Raw genomic sequence first — 19762 nt, 5'->3', positions numbered from 1 at the left:
TTGTGTTGTCAACATTGCTGTTATATATTAGGAGATCTATGTAATTCACCATCTTAACAGGTCCAACTGTTTGGATAGTTAGGGACAGCTATATTCGTCATGGGGGAGAGAGTGGGCAAGACCTTGGGGACCAATCTTGGTTTGTAGGCCCAGATCCAGTGGTTTGGCTGGGGTAAACTTAGATGGCATGCTCTTCTTTCCTTCTTGTCAGGAATAGCAGCCGGGGTGTCCTGTTTCACTGACCTGTCTGCAATCAACCAGACACGCTGGTGGAGATCTGGCCTTCTGGGTGAAAAGTGGGATGGCTACCTTTGTCTTTGTTATGATGGGGTGTCCAGTACTTGACACTCACATTGAATTGCACAGTACTCTACTGTTTCTTTCTGATGAAGTTCATTTTTCCCCCTTGGGTAATGATGGTTGAAAAACAATTTGCTGTATGTATGAGAGTCTTAAACTCCAGCAGTGGTCAAATTTTATATTTATTTTAATTCATTATAAGATTGTTTGACATAACACTGTTAAACAATAAAAGGTTATGAAGTCAGGGTTGTAACTACGAAGATGTCTGGCAACAATGATAACAATCGAAGCATATCTGAAACACAGAAAAAATTATTAATATCATCTTGACTCTAATAAACTCTCAACATCTGGCCTGGCTTAGTTTCAAGCCCACTCACCACGTCAAGGTGCAGGCAGGGAGTGGGGACATAGGACAAGACACGCAGAAGGACACAAGGATATTTCTAATTGTCTTGTCTAGTTGTAAACCAAAATGGTGCTTGCAACTCCGTTCTGCTATGTGGCAGAAGTAGTCCATAAAAAGGTAAACAGAAATCAACTATAGCATAATGAACAAATGTCACTTTTACTTAATATGTAAACATAATAGATAAGGAAGATAAGGAAACAGCACTACTAATGATGGAAAAGTATTAATTTGCTCATCCTCCTTCTTACAAGAGCTCCAGTGATTGTTTCGGTTTCTCTTTTTGCCAAATGATGCAGGCATATTTTGCAGTACATGGAGGCTGCCATCTTAACCAAAATGTGAACATGATTGTCCACAACACTGGTTTCAAACATGTGGTTGTGCAACTCAGAGAACAGATTCTTTTCTGCACAATCACACTGAACTTGAATGACAATGGACGATGTGACTCCTTTTCCCTGAGGAAGCTTTCCACCACTGTTGTTAAGTAGTCTTTGGAAGCAACGTTCAGTAGCTTTGCAGACCTCAACAATGCTTGTTGATGGATTTGTTAAGCCTCCTCTGTTCTTCAAGGCTACAAAAGCATGAATGTTAGCATCCGAACCTAGTGCAAGACTACAAGGCATGCACAAGATGTTCTCCTTCATCTTTCTCACGACAAAGCCAGCAATATAATGTATAGCGGCGTCTTTAAATTCCGAGATGCAGTCCACATATTGGTAGACACTGTAGTTATGGTCAGAATCCAGGGGTGGTACTGGTGTAATGTCAAATTTCCAAGAAGCTGACCCAACCATCACTGCCAACATGTTGGTGCCATCTCTTATGAGACAGTTTCCAGTGCCATTCTTCACCTGATGCCTCACCAGAAGACGTTTGTAAGCTGCTTTCAAACTGTCTGGCTGTTGGGTTGTCGTTATAGCCTCCACAGGCCCGAACAGCAGAAAAGAAAAGCTTGAGATGATCTTGGCTGAATTTGTAGTTGAGGAGGTACCTGCAAGGTGCACCCTGTGTTTCAACCAGCTCTTGAAAGATGTTTGAAATGCTTCTACAGCTGGCAATAAACCCAATCAAGCCTGTTTTCCTGGGACCTGTGTGCACATGTTTCCCTGTGCTGTCTCTGAGCTGTAAGAGGAAATTTTCAGCTCTCTCCAAGAGACTGTGAGTGTGAAGTCTATTTGAACTCTTTAGAGGAGCTTTGGAACCCTTTGCCACAGGGTTTCTGCTGTTGAGAACATCAAATGCTAAATCTATTGTTCTCAGGAATTCAACGGTCTCCTTCGAACCCTGAAACTGAGGCAAGTGAAGTTCCTTGTTACAGTATTCAAGAGCATCAGCGACACTGCTGCTAAAAACTTGAGCAGCAAGATTGACCTTCATCTTCTGGTTTCTCCATTTAACGTGGGCCATCTTCAGTTTATTGCCAAGCTTCAAGCCCTCTATCTCCTGGAGTTTGTTTAGGTCCTCAAGGTACTGCCACTTAATTTCTTTGCCACTGCCTATCTGGAAAATGCATCCATCTGCAAAAGTATTCCTCAAGAGTTTGAGCATGTGACAGACATCAAAAACTACATGCACAACCTGCATTAGGTCTGCAGGGTGAGGAAATGATGGTCTCATGTTGTCAACTTTGAGATTGGCTCCAAGAGCCTGCATCATGGCAAAGTGGCAAGACGGTCCATCACATGTGAGTGTAACGACACGCACTCCAATGTCATGCAGCTTATGAAGACACTGAGAGATGATGTTAGCTCGCTCTTCTCCACTTAAACCATCCACTAGAAAATAAGCAATAGGGATTTTCCAAGACGCATTGATAGCTACTACCATAAGGACCAATGCATCCTTGGCTACTGGCAATGAGTCATCCACTTTACCACAGCCTAAATCTAAATAACCATAAAATTTTCCTTCAGCATATTCCACATGCTTTAATAGCCATCTCATCCATCATGAGAGCACAAATGGTCTCCTTACCTATCTTCCTTCCTCCATGTGGGATTGGAGGGCAGAAAATGATGCCTCCGTAAAGCCAGGCTCTGCAGGAATGCTGCTGTACCATCATCTGATTGTTTGAGGATGAGGAACACAATTAAAGCTTTCACAGACAAACTGGTAGGCTTTGGCAGAGTAGAAATGGAAAGGCATAGCAAAAGACCTTAGATGATCTGAGATTCTGGCAGATTTACTCCTGCACTTTGCCCTAGTAAGGATTTCTTTTGCAACTCCTTCAAACGAAGCCTCCAGCATAACTCCACAGCTAGTGGAAACAAGCAACTGTTTTTTGATATCAGCAATAACTGAAGAGAGAGATTTTACCTTCTTTTTCAGTCTTCTTACTCTCTGGTGTCGAAGCCTCAGTCCCCTCCTGCAAGAAAACAATTTATTTTGAACAAGTGAGACCTTCCTCTTAAGATGTCTAGGGGAGTTTTCCACTTCCACTTACTATGAGCGTAGTTATGGTCACTGGGAACATGGTTATGGTGACTGGCTCCATCCATCTCAATAATCATTGGCTCTTGATGGTGAGCGTAGTTGTGGTCACTGTGAGCCTGGTTATGGTCACTGCAAGCACGATTATGGTCACTGCGAGCGTAGTTATGGTCACTATGGTGGTGGTCATTCGTGAGAACAGTGAGTGCAATAGCTTGTGTGTCAGCACTGGCCTTTGTGTTCTGCCCCGCTCTGGTGCGCCGCACTTTGGGCTTGAAATGGCAATGTGGGTAGAAAAAACTGCATCAGCAGTAAGACAAACTCTATTCCAACGATGTACAAAACTGTCCTGCTTAAAGTGAAGGGAGCACAGGCGAGAATGTTGGTTTGGTGTCCAGTCCTTTGTGTTAATGTTGTGTATTCACTGCTGCAACCTGTCTTTGTCACTGAAAGGGAACCTGAAAGGAAAAAAGACAAATACACATCACAACGTGACAAATTTGTTTTGTCATGAAGATGATTTCCTATTTTTACAACAAATATATGCATAGTTTAGCTTTCATCATTTTGTGAATGTACTGTGAAATTGTTTTTTTGAGATGTGGTTGATAGTATTTTACAGTAAAGCATGGTTAGATACAGGACAATTAAGGTACAATGTGCTGATTTCATATTGCACCCTGTTCACCTTATTTCAAGGGAAAGAAATCTTGAATAAAAACCCAAGTGCATGTGTGTTCAGTAATTATATCTGTAATTATTTATAGATTTAGTATGATAAGAACAACTTGGTTTGCAACATTTGTAAGAAAACCATTTTACTTATATGGATTAAATACATTTCAAATGATCAAAATGGAACAATGATGAAGTACCAATGCTAACATAAATTCTCACAGCCGTCCTGTACACGTGTTACCAAGAGTTCTGATAAATCAAGGTTAAATGTTTTTTATATACAGATTATGGTTAAATAACTAGGTGTGTATGCCATAGCTAATGCAGGTATAATCTTACACAATAAATATCTTGTGACTCTTAATTAATTCATTTATCTAGGCATAGTCTTAATTGTGATTCCATTAAACTTGCCTGAAAAAATGAGGAGTCTTTGATGATTGTTTGCCACACAAGAAGGCATGTTGACATCTGTTAATCAAAACTCTGTTTAATTATCCCACCTAGACTCACTTCCCAAACACCAATGTAGTGTCACTGACTTTAGATTCTTCGAGAGTTTATAATCTAAGCAATACGCTTACGTCTAACGTGCGCGACGAGGTGTCACAGGATGTTGACCATTTTTGGGCCTACATGGAACCGTCCGTGCAGGCTTCTCCCTGTTAAAATGTCCACCTTTCACAAGCAGGTCCTTTTAGCATGGTCTCTAATTTATAAGCATAACTTCTCACCTCACAGGTATCTAATTAGGAATAATAGAGATATATAAAAACAAGTCACTCTTTTTTGAGAATTGGGTACTCAACCAGATTCTGCTGGTGGACCAGCTATTTAATGGAGAGGGGCGACTTTTCTCCTATAGAGAATTTTTATCAACATACAACATTCCAGTTACGCCAAGAGAATTTGCAATTGTATTTGACGCCATTCCATCAGGCACAATCATGCTTTTTAGACATACTGGCAGACTTCCACCTACTTCTGTCTCTCTCCCCGATGTGGCTGAATCACCAGTAGGTAAAATCTGTTTTTCCCAACTTCCTCGAAATAATAAGAACATTCGTGCTTTATTTCAGAAAGAAATTGTTTCTGTTCCAAATGTTACAGTTTACTGGAACCGATTTGTAAATGACATTGACTGGAAAAAGGGTTGGATGATTCCTCACAGATACTTGATAGTAAACAAGGTGAAAGAAGTGTCGTTCAGAATAATTCACAGATATTACCCTGCTAATCATTACATGGTTAAACTAAATCCTCTATCAGTCATGTATTACTGGACAAATGAAATGCAACCATAAAAATTATCAAAAATATTTTTTATTTAATGAAAACCTCAAGGATTATAACTTTAACATGTTTCAAGACAGGTAGAAACCCCACATACCAAAATACTTTTTTAAGGTGAATTAACAGTGGGCTGATCTTCCATAAGGATGCTGATAGTGGCACACCTTGAGCTTCCTCCTCTCTCTGCTGCCAGGTTGAAACACCATATTTTCTGCTTTAAGATATCATGTGGCAGCACGGGAGATATGACTCTCTCACAGCATCTGTAATCACACAAGGAGATTTTCAAACAAAATTTCATGAACTCCTATTGCAACCAACAGTTTTTACAAAATGATACACGCTGACCACCACATATTGATTTTTTTTACTAGGCCTATTTATTGCAGAGAGTCGTAACGCGGCACATCCTCTCTCTGTCTCTCTCACTCACTCCTCTCTCACATGAACACCGCTGCACAAATGAGTCCAGCACAACGTGTTCAATGACAGAGACCCACATTAAAAAAGTTATAAGCATGTAAGGAGCCTAGCTAAGGTTAAAACAGTGTAAAGAATTGAAACAGGTGGAAATGCATTAGGTGCGTTTGACTTCATGCAGCGCTGCGCAAAGCTGACTTAACGTGATACATCCTGGACATAAGACGGGGGGTAAGACGGTGGAAACCGTCTGGCTCTGTCCACATGTAATAAAACCCACTTCACTGTACTTCTAAAGATCACTAATCAGCACTTTATATGTTATTCACAGTAGTTTATTCTAAACAAAAAACAATTTATAAGAAGTGGTTATGTAATTAACTATATATTGGTCACGACCTGGAACCAGCAGAGACATCAGGAAAGCACTTCAGCTTTTGTACACATTAAACAAACAAGGTATTTTCTGGAGATTAAGACAGTGTTCAGACCGAAAACAGTGTTCAAAACACTTGGTGGAGGCATGTCCTCATGTGCCGATTAGACCATGAAATATCACCCAGGAAGGCTGGTTGGAGTGAAAGATCAATGCGTTTTAAGGCTTGTTAGATGTCAAAACACTGTATAACTGTTTATAATATTATGAGAAACTATTTAACAACTCTGGAAAGTAATGCGCCAAAAATGATTTTATTTTGCATGACAACAAAAATTATAATTTAACGGTCAAGTTTCAGAGTCTACCAGAAATGTGTATTAGTAGTAGTAATGTGTGTCTTGGCAATTCAGTGCTTTGCCAGATGCTGTGTTGTGTTGTCAATTTGTTAGCCAACAGACCCTGCAATGTTTTCTGAAACCCCCTGCGTTGACTTCTAATCCTGGTTGTGTTTATTTAAAGTAGTGCTAATGCCAGTTTGAACACTTCCTAAGAGTGCTGTGTGACTTCAGATTGTTTTAAATATATATTACAATTACTTACACAGGAGCAACATCTCCAATGCCATCTGGTATAGAGTGTTGCATAGTGATCCCTTTCCAATTTATCCCCTTCCCAACATCATCATGGAACATGTGGGCAAGGATGTACCACGTGGAACGTTTTCTATTGTGGCCCCTCTGGCTTCCAGGAAGAAAATCTGAAATTAAAATTAAAAAAGTACAAAAAATATGAATTTTTTTTAAATCATGTAACCAGGTGTCAATACTGTGTTAATTAGATTTTTTTTTTTATTCACAAGACCTTGGTAACCAATTTTTAAATCAGCCTAAACCTAGCCAAAAGAAATATGTATGTATTCATGTATGTATATAGTCTAACAACTTCAACAGAATGAGACATCCTCTACTAAAACCATCAGCTGATCCACAGTTTCAGTAGAAAATAAAATACTAACAAAATATATATAATACAGTGTTTCCCACACATAGGCCCAGGTAGATTAACAGCCGTCCAAGTAAATTTGGTGACCCATTTTAAAATCGTTTTTGATAGCAGCGCAGATTCGCTCCGCACATCCTCTCACTCGGTCGCTCTCTCTCTCTCCCCCTCGCTCTCTCAAACACGGACAACAGACCCGTCTGTGAATTGAATGGTTGGCATCACAAACAACGCTGCACAAATCTGTCCAACACAACGCTGTCAGTGTCGGAGACCCATCTTTAAAACAGTTATTAGCAAGCATGTAAGGAGCCCAGCTAATAAGGAGAGCTAATTTAACTTTGGAAAACAGCTGTCGAAGTTAGCGCGCTATAACTGGTAGTCAACAGGTGCGTTTGAGATAACTGGCTGACTTTCGCCGACTTCATAGATAGGGGAATAAAAACTGCAGCGTCATGTCAGACACAATCTACCTCTGGTAGACTGCGTGAGCAGGACTTGCTCCTACAAGGTCTAGTGATGTTTTGCAAAGCAGGTGTTGTGCTGAATTCTGCCTGCCTGCCGTGAATTGCATTCACCTCGCGGGAGTTAACGCTCATTTATACTGAGAAAAGAGGTGGATGCAAATCTCGGCAGGTAAAGTTAGCCTACAACATCAGTGTTGCCGAATTATGCATTCACTTATTAAGGTCCTTTTCAGACACTTTGCTGTTCACATTGTTTTAACGTGGTTAACGCCACGTTTTTGCTGAATTTCAAGAAATGGCAACCTACTTTTAGGAAGTGTAATAATATGTTAACGAGTCTTAAATTTCATAAAATATATGCTGATCAATTATCACTATTGATGAACCCCACAAAGAATAGTAGAGAAAGAGAAAAAATAGAGAAAGCCTCATTCTGTTGGAGTTGTTGGAGCTACATTAACACTCAGTCCACTGAGTTGGTCAACTTAAATCATTGAATAAACGTTTGTTAGCAACAACTGATCTGCCTTGATTTTTCTCATTTAAAACAGCGACATGGTCGGCTAAAAGGGGGATGGCGCTATCTGAATGTTTTGTAACGTTACACTGAGCCAGAGATGTTTAGAGCTCATAAGGACATTGACTGTGCTATCATGGCTTTCAAAACTCAAAAGTCGCTCAGTGCATGAAACAGTTTTTCACACTGTCACACTAAAGAATTATGCTCACTCACGCATGCACTTAAAATGCTTAAATTTTAGAGCTCTGTGGTTATTTCCTTTCTTACATCAAAGAAAAAAATGTTCATTTATTAAAATCAATAAAAAAGTGGACCATTGTCAGTATTTGACAAAATACCAATTTAGTCAGCTAAATCAAGTATTACTTACTTTACACCGGCGGCAGGAAAGGGTGAGAAGCAGGCAGTCCCCAAATCAGACTTGTGATGGACACCCGTTTCGAATGTATGCTGCAGCAAAGCACAGTATAAAGCAAACAAGTTAGATGCCACACGGAATTAAATTTAAGACCAATTTTACATTAACCAAAGTTGAAGAAAAGAAAAATGCCAAATGAGAAAAAAAACATTAACTGACATCAAAGCTGCTAACATTACTTTGTGTTTAGGGATTTTTGCCTAAATATTGATTTAATAATCTGAAATCTTGCAGATGCACAGTGTATCTTTCAATGTGAGTAAATATCCCGCGGATGACATTTCCGATTTAAAACACTGAAGTTAAGGTTAACTGTTAACTTAACCTGCCTGAGAAATAATCACATTTCAAGTTTTCTTCAGTAATAGTCATCAGGCAATAGTTGTCTGTACAACCACCTTTCCATTGCAAACTGTAAGGTTAAACTGCTAAGTTAATAACATTGGCTTTTTCGGCATACTTTTTAATGGCATTAATTTAACAAAATATTATCAAATATCAGCTAAAAACGGACTCAAAAGAGTAACGTTAATGGTTAAATTATACTAGAAGCTGCTATCTAAATTAGGCTATCAGATTATCTTAGCTTGTAACTAGAGGGGTGAATTATACTTAAAATGTCTTAAAATTACTGACCACTGCAGTTAACTGATGTTAAAATCACTCCTCTCACAAACAGAAACATCTCATCCAAATTGGGCTTTGTTAACTTTTAGTTAGCTAGCTAGCTTAACATTAATGCTAAGGTGCTGTAACAGAGCTAACTTAGCTTGCCATAATCGGATATTGTCTGAATTAAAACGACAATCAAAGCAACACTATCTATGACCGGTGAAGTTATTAATTTTACCGGCTAGGCAAGTGTACAAAAAAATCAGGTTTTGACAGCACAGTTTAACGTTACTTACCGTGTCCTCCGAGAGAGCTGCCGATTCCCACTGCAAGCGCTCTGCTGTTTGTGAGAATAACGGTCAGCGACCGTTAAGAATTTTTGAAACAGGCGCGTTCGATGTGCGATAGGGGAGAGCGTACGGCGAATGTGCCGGCTTGAAGGCGGATCCGCCCCACAGTCCTCTGCTATCTGGGCTGTTATATGTTTGTATATTGTTATATATATTTTGGTAAGTCACTTGTAATTTATATCCCTTTTTTGCAATAAAGTTGACTTATTTAAAAAAAAATAATAATTCCGTGCAGGCTTTGGTCGGCTTCACTGTTTCAACTGTGGCTTACTCTTGGGCCGAAGTCGTAACGTATCCCTCGAAATCTAGTATAATTGCAAGAAAGATGTATAGAGATATATCCAAGCAATTATTGTTCTAACAATCTCCCCATATTGCTGTACCGAAATGAGACCTTATTTTGTTTTCTATAGCCTTTTTTACTAACTGGTACCCCCATTATCCTTTCTGTTTCTTCATTTATTTTCATTTATTTCCTGTGTTTGTAAGACTGGTTTTTGATTTGTACCAAATGATCTAATTTTTGTTCCCCATACGAGAGTGTTGTATGTTAATGTGTCATAACAATAATAATAAAATAATAATAATAATAATAATAATAATAATACAAAAAACCGTATCCCTCGTTTAAAAATGGCGGATATGTTTATCGCGAGATCTGGCAACTGATGTATACTATACTTTTAAGTCTCGCGTTGCCAGTAGTCATGTCTAATAGGGCTACAGCTGCCATCTAGCGGTTGACAATAGTAATTGCATTTTGTTTTAAATTAAAATGAAAGTTAATTCAGGGAACGTTACAGCGAAAATAAAGAGAGTTTAAATGTTTCAAACGTTTACTTGCATTTGATGATATGATATCACGCACCTCAACAGCTGCGTGGGTGAAAACTACATGTAACCAATTTGGTCTGAAACAGGACTATAGCCAAGCCGTTGATTTTAGACCACTGATTGCCTCTATTTCGCCGGATGGGCTAAAAGCAGACTACACGTTGCCTGTCCAAATAAGAGCTAAATCATGGCTACAGATAGACCATGTCAATTTAATGACACTTAATATCTTGTAGAAATTATTGACATAGCAAAAATAATGGGATATCAACCATCTCTCGTGCTACCAGGGCAAAACCCCACTTTTAATCATTTTTGACCATTTTGACTAAAAGTGGGCTAGAAATAGCCGATCTGTTTACGAGCTAAATCGTGTTTACGCACAGGCTGCGCGTAAAACGTGAAAGAAATGAAACAAAAAAAAACTTGTAATCACTGTAGACCTTGCTTACATGATGGAATATCATACACCTTGCAAGTTATTTTGACAAAAACGCCATGTAACCACATGTAAAGTTATTGTGGCCAGAAGTGGGTTACTCATAGCCGGACTAAATCAGATTTATACCCACATAGCAGTGACATTTGGCCCAGATTTGGCTTAAAGCTGGCACTGCTGGCACTGAGTCGGCACTGGCATAAGGCATATGAACCGAACATGGCCCAGGTGTGGCAGACAATGGCACCGCCTTTAAGGCGGCAAACAAGATATGGGCCAGTTGTTGAGCGTTGTATTTGGCCCAGATGTCAAATTAGAAATGTGGGCCACAGATGTATGACCGGTCTTGTCCCACAGTTTAATTTCAGATATTTTTGAGTAAGGTGCTAATAATTATTTAAAAGCATACTTCCATGACTTGTATTTGTAAACAAACAAATTTTAAAAAATTAGGCCCATGATGAGTGTTTTTTTTCTTTTTTAAAATACAAAATCTAGACACCTCCTCCACTATTTTTGTACCTTGCCAGTAAAAAAACCGTTTTAAGATTTATTTATTTTTTGTTAGGAATTAATTCAAATAATGTCATGATCCTGTAGGGATTTAGCTCCATTCAAGCCGTCTTGAAATGGTGATCTTCTGAAAAGGAAAAACTAATGGGAATTTTAATTCTGAAACAAGGCCCTGGAAATAGTAGGCGTTAACGTTCTGATGTCAATCAATTGAATTTATCAACGTATCCACTCAGTGTAGGCTGCACCAGGGCCGTGGACAGGGACGTCACTGGAACGAGCCAACGGTCGAGACTACCAAGAAAAAAGAGAGAGTGCTGACTCACTGCACTCACGGTCACGGACTAGTTTGGGGAATAGCAAGTTGCCCAGAGCACTGTGGCTACAAGCCAGCAAAGAAGTGGTGAGTGAGAAACAATAATTTCATGTTTATGAAAACGTTACTGTTTTAGTTATTACATTTGCTGTTAGCTCACAAAGCTAACATTCGGGAGAGGTCGGGAGTCTAGCTTGAATGTTACTGTAAGGATGGGGCTAGGCTAGGTATAAGCTAACGTTAGCTAGCTAGCTAATCGTCATAGGCTATTAAAAAGATGTTATTTCCGAGTAAGCTTGTGAAAAGTGCTATTTTTGGTTAACCTATTTTGCAATTAAATTTAGATAACATTAGAGAATGGTATTCTTTCAAGCTAAGTGATATGCCTTGATATAGATTAGCTAACGTTAACTTAATGTAGTTTTGAAAAGTAACGGCAGGATTTTTGAATTTAGCGGCATTTGGAGATGCGCGTGCAACCATCACGCCATGGCCGTGCAGCTCTCCTTTAAATTTCAAACACGCAGAAAAAATATTTTACGTATTACAAGATTATCTATATCAATGCAGTGTCACTAATCTTGAAATAATTTTGAAATAATTAGTTCAGCTCGAGTAGTTCATATGTCACCTGCTCTGCTGCGTGTGTAAGGTTGACTGACGTTAATACACACAGACATGAAGCCCCATCAATGGCCCATCCTCAACCTGGGGAAACACTGCTTGCTGTCTTTTAATACTAACGTTATTGGATTACTATTTCTTATTTGGGCTATTTGGGATTTTGGCTTAATGCATTATTATTTAAAAAAGAAAAAAGAATTCAATTTTAAAAGTTCAATAAATGCAGGATGTTCCCGAAGGCAGTAATTGTTTTAAATAATTGTGATCTCAATATTTACCAGATTAATTGTGATTATGACTTTTGCAATAATCGAACACCCTAATGTAATCTATATTTAATTGCAGAATAGCTTAGCTCTTGTCATTGATATTTCATTCTCATTTTAAGCTAAATAAATATATAACATAAAAAAAATTGTAATTTGGTATATTCTTCTTTGTCTGTTTCAGGTTGAAGGACAAAAGTTTGAGGAAAGTCACGGTATGGAAAAGGCGTGGATGTACAATGATAGGGGCAATGCACGAAGAAGGGCATTAAAGACAGTCAGTAAACTGATTGAAAATGAGCTGGATAGGGGAGGGATGGTGGATGCCAATTTAGAGTTAGGTGATTGTGTTGATGATTCAGAAGAATCTGAGATGCTATTTAGTGATGAAGAAAGTGATCAGTGTCTTCATGTTGAGGAAAAGGAAGTATATGAAGAGACTGTAGCTTCTGTTGAGGATCTGCCTGATCTTGGAGAACAGTGCAGTCATAGTGATGGTGATTTGCGGAGCTCTCTGGCAGATTGGGCAGTTGAATTTGGTATTTCTCTAATAGCTCTGTCAGCGCTTCTCAGCATTCTCAAAATCTACCATCCCTCTCTGCCAAAGGATGGACGAACACTGCTGAAAACAAAAACATGCTACAACATTAACAGTGTAGCTGGTGGTGTGTTCCACTATTGTGGAATTCTGAATTCTATCAGGAAAATTCTAGATAAAGTGTGGTCTACAGTGCCAGACGGACATGCTTTTAAACTGCAGTTGAATTTTGATGGTCTGCCGCTTTGCAAGAGTACTAGTACACAGTTTTGGCCAATTCTTGGTATGTTGCAAAGATACACCAAGAAACCAATGTTGATCGGACCGCTTGTGGAGTATCTTCATAATCTGGTTCAAGAGTTGAAAATGTTGAAAAGTGGGTTTCTGTTCAAGCAGAAAACCTTCTTTGTGAATGTTGTTTCTGTTGTGTGCGATACCCCAGCCCGAGCCTTCATAAGAGGTGTGAAGTCACACACTGGATACCATGGGTGTGACAAGTGTCACCAAACGGGTGTCCGCAAATCTAATCGAATGACATTTCCTGAGGTCAATGCAAGGCGCAGAACGGATGACAGTTTTAGGCAAGCAGTAGATGAGGAACATCACATCCATCACTCACCTCTTGCAGATGTTGGCATTGACATGGTGGCTTGTTTCCCATACGATTATATGCACCTGGTTTGTCTGGGTGTAATGAGGCGTCTCTTAGATTTGTGGATCAGCACCACTGGTCCTTTGCGCTGTCGCATTTCATCTAGTCTAGCTTCCATGGTTACGGATAGACTTCTTGCTCTGAAAAATTACATTCCCAGTGAGTTTGCTCGAAGGCCACGGGCACTGGCTGAACGATGTAGGTGGAAAGCCACAGAATTCCGCCAATTCTTGTTATACACTGCTCCGGTTGTGCTGAGGGGTGTTTTAAAACCTCAGATCTATGACAACTTCATGCTTTTGTCAGTAGGTGTGTATATTTTGGCAAGTCCAAAATATTGTATGGAGATGAACGACCTTGCTCACACTCTGCTGGTTTCATTTTTTGAACACTTTGGACAGCTTTATGGTGAAGAGTTTTGGGTTTACAATATTCATGGTCTGTTGCATCTCAGTGAAGATGTCAAAATACATGGCAATTTAGATCTTATATCAGCATTTCCCTATGAAAATTTCTTAGGAAAACTTAAAAAATTGGTTCGGGGGCCATGCAATCCTTTGACTCAGGTGTTACGCAGATTATCAGAAATGGAAAATGGCAGCTACAGTCCAGATGTTAAAGAGGCAACTCAAAAACTGGATAAAGAGCATATGGGCGGGCCAGTGCCAGAGTGCTTCTCACAACATGTTCGTCAATTTAAAGTATTGGCTATTGATGATATAGTTGTGAAGCCCAATGAGAGAGATTCTTGTATCAAAGTCGATAACAAGTTTGTTTTAGTCCGAAACATTGTTGAGGATAAAGGAATTGTGTACCTTGTGGGTAATGAATATAAACAGGTGGAACATTTCTTTAAATATCCAATTGACTCAAAAGAGTTGGAAATTTATGTGGTTTCCAACCTCTCCACCAATATCAAGTGTTTTATGATTGAAAAGAAGCTACAGAAGTATGTAAGATTACCATTTCGAAACAGATTTGTTGTTGTTCCACTCTTGCATTGAAACTAGTAACCCTGAAGTTGCTCTTGTATTTTAGTTGGCTATGGAATTTATGTAGTCATGGTTGCTTATTTTCAGATGTTTCATATTGTTGTCTTTGACAACACAAATGAGGTTGAAGTTGTGCCTTCAGTCTGGATAGAAAATGGAGAGTGTATGTGGCCTCCAAATAAAATTGATGTGGCAAAAGCTGTAAAATCTCAAGAATGTCCTGGAGATGGATGGATGCCCCATAAGGCCAGAATTATCTTCACATCACGTAAGTTAAGTGTTATCACCTCTACCTTTTAAATTGATCTAATGATAGATCATAATATCACTTAAATTTACTTTTTTTCCCTGTATTTTGTTTTTCTAGATGACTACAATGAAGCAAGGCTTAAACTACCTCAGGCTGTCGATCACACTGACCTTGGAAGTGACGGAGGGGACTTGCCAATTAAATTTAAAAGAAAAAGAATGTATGTTTTTTGTTTTTTTATAAATCTGCAGCAGTGTTTCCCGTACGTTCATTTATTTGTGGCGGCCAGCCACAATATCAACGCTGACTGCCACACATTGATTTTAGATTATTTTTTACTAAGCCTATTTAAAATCGTATTTGATTGCAGAGCGCCGTAGCGCATTAATGCAGCACTTTCTCTCACTCGTCCCTCTCTCTCTCTCACTCACCTGTATCTCTCTCTCTCCCTCTCTCCCTCATGGAACACAGCTGCACAAATTATTATTATTATTAGCAAGCATGTAAGGAGCCTAGCTAATAAGGAGAGCTAAGTTAATGTTATAAGCAGCTGGATTTTCGAGACTAGCACGCTGTATATAGCTGGTAGTCAATATGCATGCACTCGCGCACACATACTGTTTCTTAAAATTATTAAATGTGTTTTTAGACGCAAGAATATTCTTTTCCCTGGGGAAGACGATGACGAGATGGAAAGCACCCTGAAAGTCACATTGCCCAATGCTCCAAAGATCCCTAGGCAGTACAAAACTCCTACATTAAAGCCAGGGAAGCAAGGCCAGAACCTCCAGCCAAGTGGCAACAGCAGTCCTGACTTCCCGCCAAGTGGCAACAGCAGTCCTGACTTCCCGCCAAGTGGCAACAGCAGTCCTGACTTCCCACCAAGTGGCAACAGCAGTCCTGACTTCCCACCAAGTGGCAACAGCAGTCCTGAGCCAAGCCCAAGTCAGCACTCCTGTACTTCCAAGTTTCCTTCAAGCTGTCACACCAACACTGAGAACCGGACGCCGAGGCACGCCAGCACCGAGAGCCGCCGGACGCCGAGGCACGCCAGCACCGAGAGCCGCCGGACGCCGAGGCACGCCAGCACCGAGAGCCGCCGGACGCCGAGGCACGCCAGCACCGAGAGCCGCCGGACGCCGAGGCACGCCAGCACCGAGAGCCGCCGGTCGCCGAGGCACACCGAACGATCTATACTCCCATCAAGGCACCCCGAGGCACACCAGACCAGGGAGCAGACATCCAGTCTGCAAACTTGTGAGTATTCAATGATGTTTGTTACATTGTATGAATTCTTTATTTGGCTAAATGGTTTCTTCAGATAATGAGGAAAATAAGACTTCCAACATTAAGTATACACAGATGACTAACAGAGGTCAGATAAGACTATCAGTTCGGTGGCTTAACTAGTTTTATACTGTTTCTAATCTATCTTTCTTGCTTGTTTTCTTCTTAGCCCTTCTGCGTAGTATATTAACAAAACAGGAAATGATGATGGACCAACTGCGCATCATCTTTAAGACCCTACAGGGTATGAAAGCGACTGATGAGGCAGAGATAGGCCTGGATCGAAATTTGTTGCCCGTCAAAGACGTCAGTTCTCTTCAGAACCTGGAGGAACAACTGCAGAGTATTCCTGACCTCCAGAAACAGTTGGTATGTTGGCATATCAAATACAGTGACATATTTCCTACTTAGCTGGCTAGCTTTTATTTTCCTTAAATTCTCTCATGAAAACCTGACCAGGTACCCGCAGGGATTTAAAAGTAATAAAAAGCATTTAATTTTTTATGATCAAAACACTATATACAAAAACAAAAAAGGAAATACTATTTAAATATCAGGGATGTGATTTTTCTGGATTAATCCGGAATTCCTGATTTTCCGACCTGAAAATATGACCCGCATGAATCATGCAGATCTGTAATAAAAACAATTTAAACAGGAGCTCACTGAGTGAAATGGAAAGGATTTGAGGACATCTACAGGCTGACATGTGTAAAGTTTTCTTCCTGTACAGTGTGTACCACAGTCGCTCTCGCGCATCAGTAGTACGTAACGTGTTGGGCAGTAATACTGCAATATTACTTTTCCGGGTAAAGAGTAATGTAAGGGATTACTACTTCCAAAACAGTTATATTATTACAGTTACTAATCCAAATAACACTGCGCTACTGAACGCACCATCCCTGTCGTGAATGTGCGACCGCGCTGCAGCTCAGTGGCACCGGCCCTTCTGCATTTCAAGTCAGCTGTTAGCCAAGAAGCTAAAGGAAAAGTGGAGAACAGGCAGAGAGAGGTATTTTCGACCGCTGTAAATAACTTTATTGCAATTATTGTGTGACAGTCTAAGATGCAAAGAACATTGCCGTCCGTTGTAAACCTTGTGCGACCAGCAAAAAGTTTTTGACCGCGAACAATTCTGCATTTATACTTAAGCTAATTGAAGCATCAGCTAAAGCAACACAGCAACGTGAAACTCAGAAAGAAACTCCGGCCGCTGCCAGTGATGCTTGGACTCATGCGGTGAGAGTGGCGTTAATCACCCAGTAAAAGAGAGTAGCTAATATTACTTTTTTAAGGAGTATATGCTAAGTAACTAGTAAGTAGCTGTATTATTTCTGAACAACACTAAGTTGACAGTAAGATCGGATAAATTGGGTATGTTTTGATTATTGCTTGTTATAGGCTATCTAATGTTTACTTTGACTTTGTTGTCGATTGATCAATCACCTAGACTATATAGCCTACACTTTGCTGTATGAATGGTAGCTTTTTAAGTCCTTATGTTTTGGCAAGTTTTAAATAAATTTTTTGTGAATGGTTGCGACAAGGTTTGTAAGGCCTTTTCAGACGGCTTTGATCCGCGTGGTCGCTCTGCACTCAGGCAAACAAGCACTCCACGAGGTAACCATGGCAACGGCTTCTGTGTAGCTGGCACGAATCCCGTGAAACTGTCGCGGCTCGTCTCGCGCCCGCCAGAGTTGAAATGTCAAACTTTTCCCTAAAGTTTATCAACAGAGACTGATCAGCTGTTTGATCTGAGTTTCCTGAATAATATTACTGTTTCTTTAACAATTAGGCCACCAGGTCTTAAACAGGCAACAACCTTTGCTGCTGTCTCTTATTCATTAAAAATAATCTATCAACTACTGAACTAATCTTAAAGTTTAGTGTGATCGTGGAGTGTGCACAAATGTATATTAAAATTTAAGTACCTGGTAAAATCCATACTGATTTTCCATTATATCCTTCATACTTTTGCCAGTATGGCTGTTAAATTGGCATTAAATTTCATTCTAAGTGGTATTACAAAGGTCTTTAAAAGTCTTAAATTTAATTCGGACAATCTTGGGGGTACCCTGCTTAAGCACAGTGTAACATGTTTTTCATGTGGGTTTATATATTTTAAAACTAACTTTAAAGGACAAAACCAGCCTTAAATTTTTTTTTTCCGGCAACTGCCATAATCATAAATGTATGCTACAAGTGTTTGTTGCAAAACTGTACTTTTTTTATGTTGAAACAACATTCTTCCTTGTTGCCTGAAACTTAAAGGTTGCCATGATAAGTAAATCCATCAAAACTAAGCAGCTAGCTACAGGAACACCACTTACTTATGCTATACATTCTATCCATTCCTTAAAATACGTAAATATGAAACCATTGCTGGGGGGAAAAAACTAATTAAGAAATATGATTTCAGGTGAACACGCTGGCTCTCAAAGGGGGGACTGACATTCGTGAGTGTGTTTGGAGGATTATGCACGCAATGATTACAAACTCCTTGGCGAAGAATATCAACATGAGAGGAATAAATGGAAAGATTGGCTTTCAGCGCCTACAGATAAGAGATGTTGTGATTGGTAAGTTGGCCTTCATACCAACATTGGCATGTATATGTTTAAGAACCATTAACAGTTATATAACTTGATAGTTCAGGGTCTTAAGAAGGAAGGAAGGAAAGCAGGGATGGACAAGATGAGGAAATGTGAAGGAAAGTAGAGGAAAGGAAGCAGGTGAGAAAAGTGAAGGAGCTGAAAGGAGAAGACAGGAAGAGAGATGAGGGTAGGGGTGGACAGGAGAAGGGTCATTAGAGGACAGTAGAGGAAGAGAAGACGGGTGAGGTGATGAGCAGAGGAGAGGAAATACCGTGATTTATCTTTTATTGGAATAGATACAATAGGACTTATTTAGAGATAATTGATTCGGGCAGGGGAAATTGAGAATGGCTGGTTGCTTTAAAAGAAAAATTCCCTTAAACTGAACCAACGCCCTTTTGACAGACATTCTGGTGTGATATCTACATGCAGAGACCATAATTTTGCAGATCAGTTTAAGTAGAAAGCCATAGGCAGCCATTACTGGTTCATATTGTACTCTGTCCTTTAAAATCCTGTAGTCACAAGTTAATTGTGTGTGTTTTTTTTTTTTTTTAGCTGCTGTGAGGCGTAACCGTCTGACATCTGGGGCCACGGACCAAGAAATAGATTCCACCATCAAAAGATGGCTTCATCTGGCTCCGGATAGGGATGGTGGCAGGAGGGAGAGGATGAGGAGAAAAGAGCGTGAAGAGAGCAGGACAGCAGTAAACAATTTAATGAACTGAAACATGGCATAGACATGTGTGCAGAGTACAACGGGTTCATGTACTGAAACATAGCATGGATGTTCAGAAGTTGTTTTTTGTCAAGTGTTTCACAAGTTTACAAGTGCAAAACCGAACTGAATTTCAGCTGGAACAGCGGGAGGCCAGGACTGTGTTTGTTATCCTGGACGAAAGTTGTGTGCAGAGTACAACGGGTTCATGGACTGAAACATAGCATGGATGTTAAAAGTTGTGTGTGTTTTACAAGTGCAAAATCTAACTGAATTTCAGCTGGAACAGCAGGAGGCTGGATCCGTGTTTGCTAACCTGGACTGGGCTAAAACACTTAACCTGGTCTGGATGTTGTGGGAAATAAATACCATAATTTCTGTGCCGGAGAGATCCTCACGCCAAACTATGTTCAAAAATCTTTTATGTACAAGTGTTTTGTACAAGAATTTCCTAT

General features: G+C 39.8%; 1 protein-coding gene and 1 long non-coding RNA gene across 3 annotated transcripts; one reads left to right on the top strand and one right to left on the bottom strand.

The window, feature by feature from the left end:
• Nucleotides 1-5133: 5133 nt before the first annotated feature.
• LOC119895846 lies at nucleotides 5134-8355 on the bottom strand. Its single transcript, XR_005443113.1, has 3 exons — nucleotides 8275-8355; nucleotides 6519-6675; nucleotides 5134-5382 (listed from the first exon to the last, which is right to left on the bottom strand). It is a non-coding gene; the product is annotated as an uncharacterized LOC119895846 (long non-coding RNA).
• A 2965-nt stretch (nucleotides 8356-11320) lies between these two features.
• LOC119895975 (vacuolar protein sorting-associated protein VTA1 homolog) lies at nucleotides 11321-19534 on the top strand. Of its 2 annotated transcripts, XM_038709419.1 has the most exons (8): nucleotides 11321-11473; nucleotides 12461-12491; nucleotides 14546-14726; nucleotides 14826-14928; nucleotides 15358-15965; nucleotides 16165-16364; nucleotides 18415-18574; nucleotides 19148-19534. In XM_038709419.1, the coding sequence occupies exons 3-8, from the start codon at nucleotides 14546-14548 to the stop codon at nucleotides 19315-19317; spliced, it is 1422 nt and encodes a 473-aa protein (XP_038565347.1). In that variant the 5' UTR covers nucleotides 11321-11473; nucleotides 12461-12491; the 3' UTR covers nucleotides 19318-19534. The 2 variants fall into 2 exon arrangements, with proteins under 2 accessions (XP_038565347.1, XP_038565346.1); XM_038709418.1 differs by lacking the exons at nucleotides 11321-11473; nucleotides 12461-12491 and having other exon boundaries at nucleotides 14510-14726.
• The last annotated feature ends 228 nt before the right edge of the window (nucleotides 19535-19762 follow it).

The sequence above is a fragment of the Micropterus salmoides genome, unplaced genomic scaffold (genome assembly GCF_014851395.1).
Source record: "Micropterus salmoides isolate LMB-PRFRI ecotype aquatic unplaced genomic scaffold, ASM1485139v1 Ms_hic_scaffold_9, whole genome shotgun sequence".
NCBI classification, from domain to species: Eukaryota; Metazoa; Chordata; class Actinopteri; order Centrarchiformes; family Centrarchidae; genus Micropterus; species Micropterus salmoides.
The sequence above is the reverse complement of the archived record's forward strand: the minus strand, read 5'-3'. Positions and strand labels throughout refer to the sequence as shown.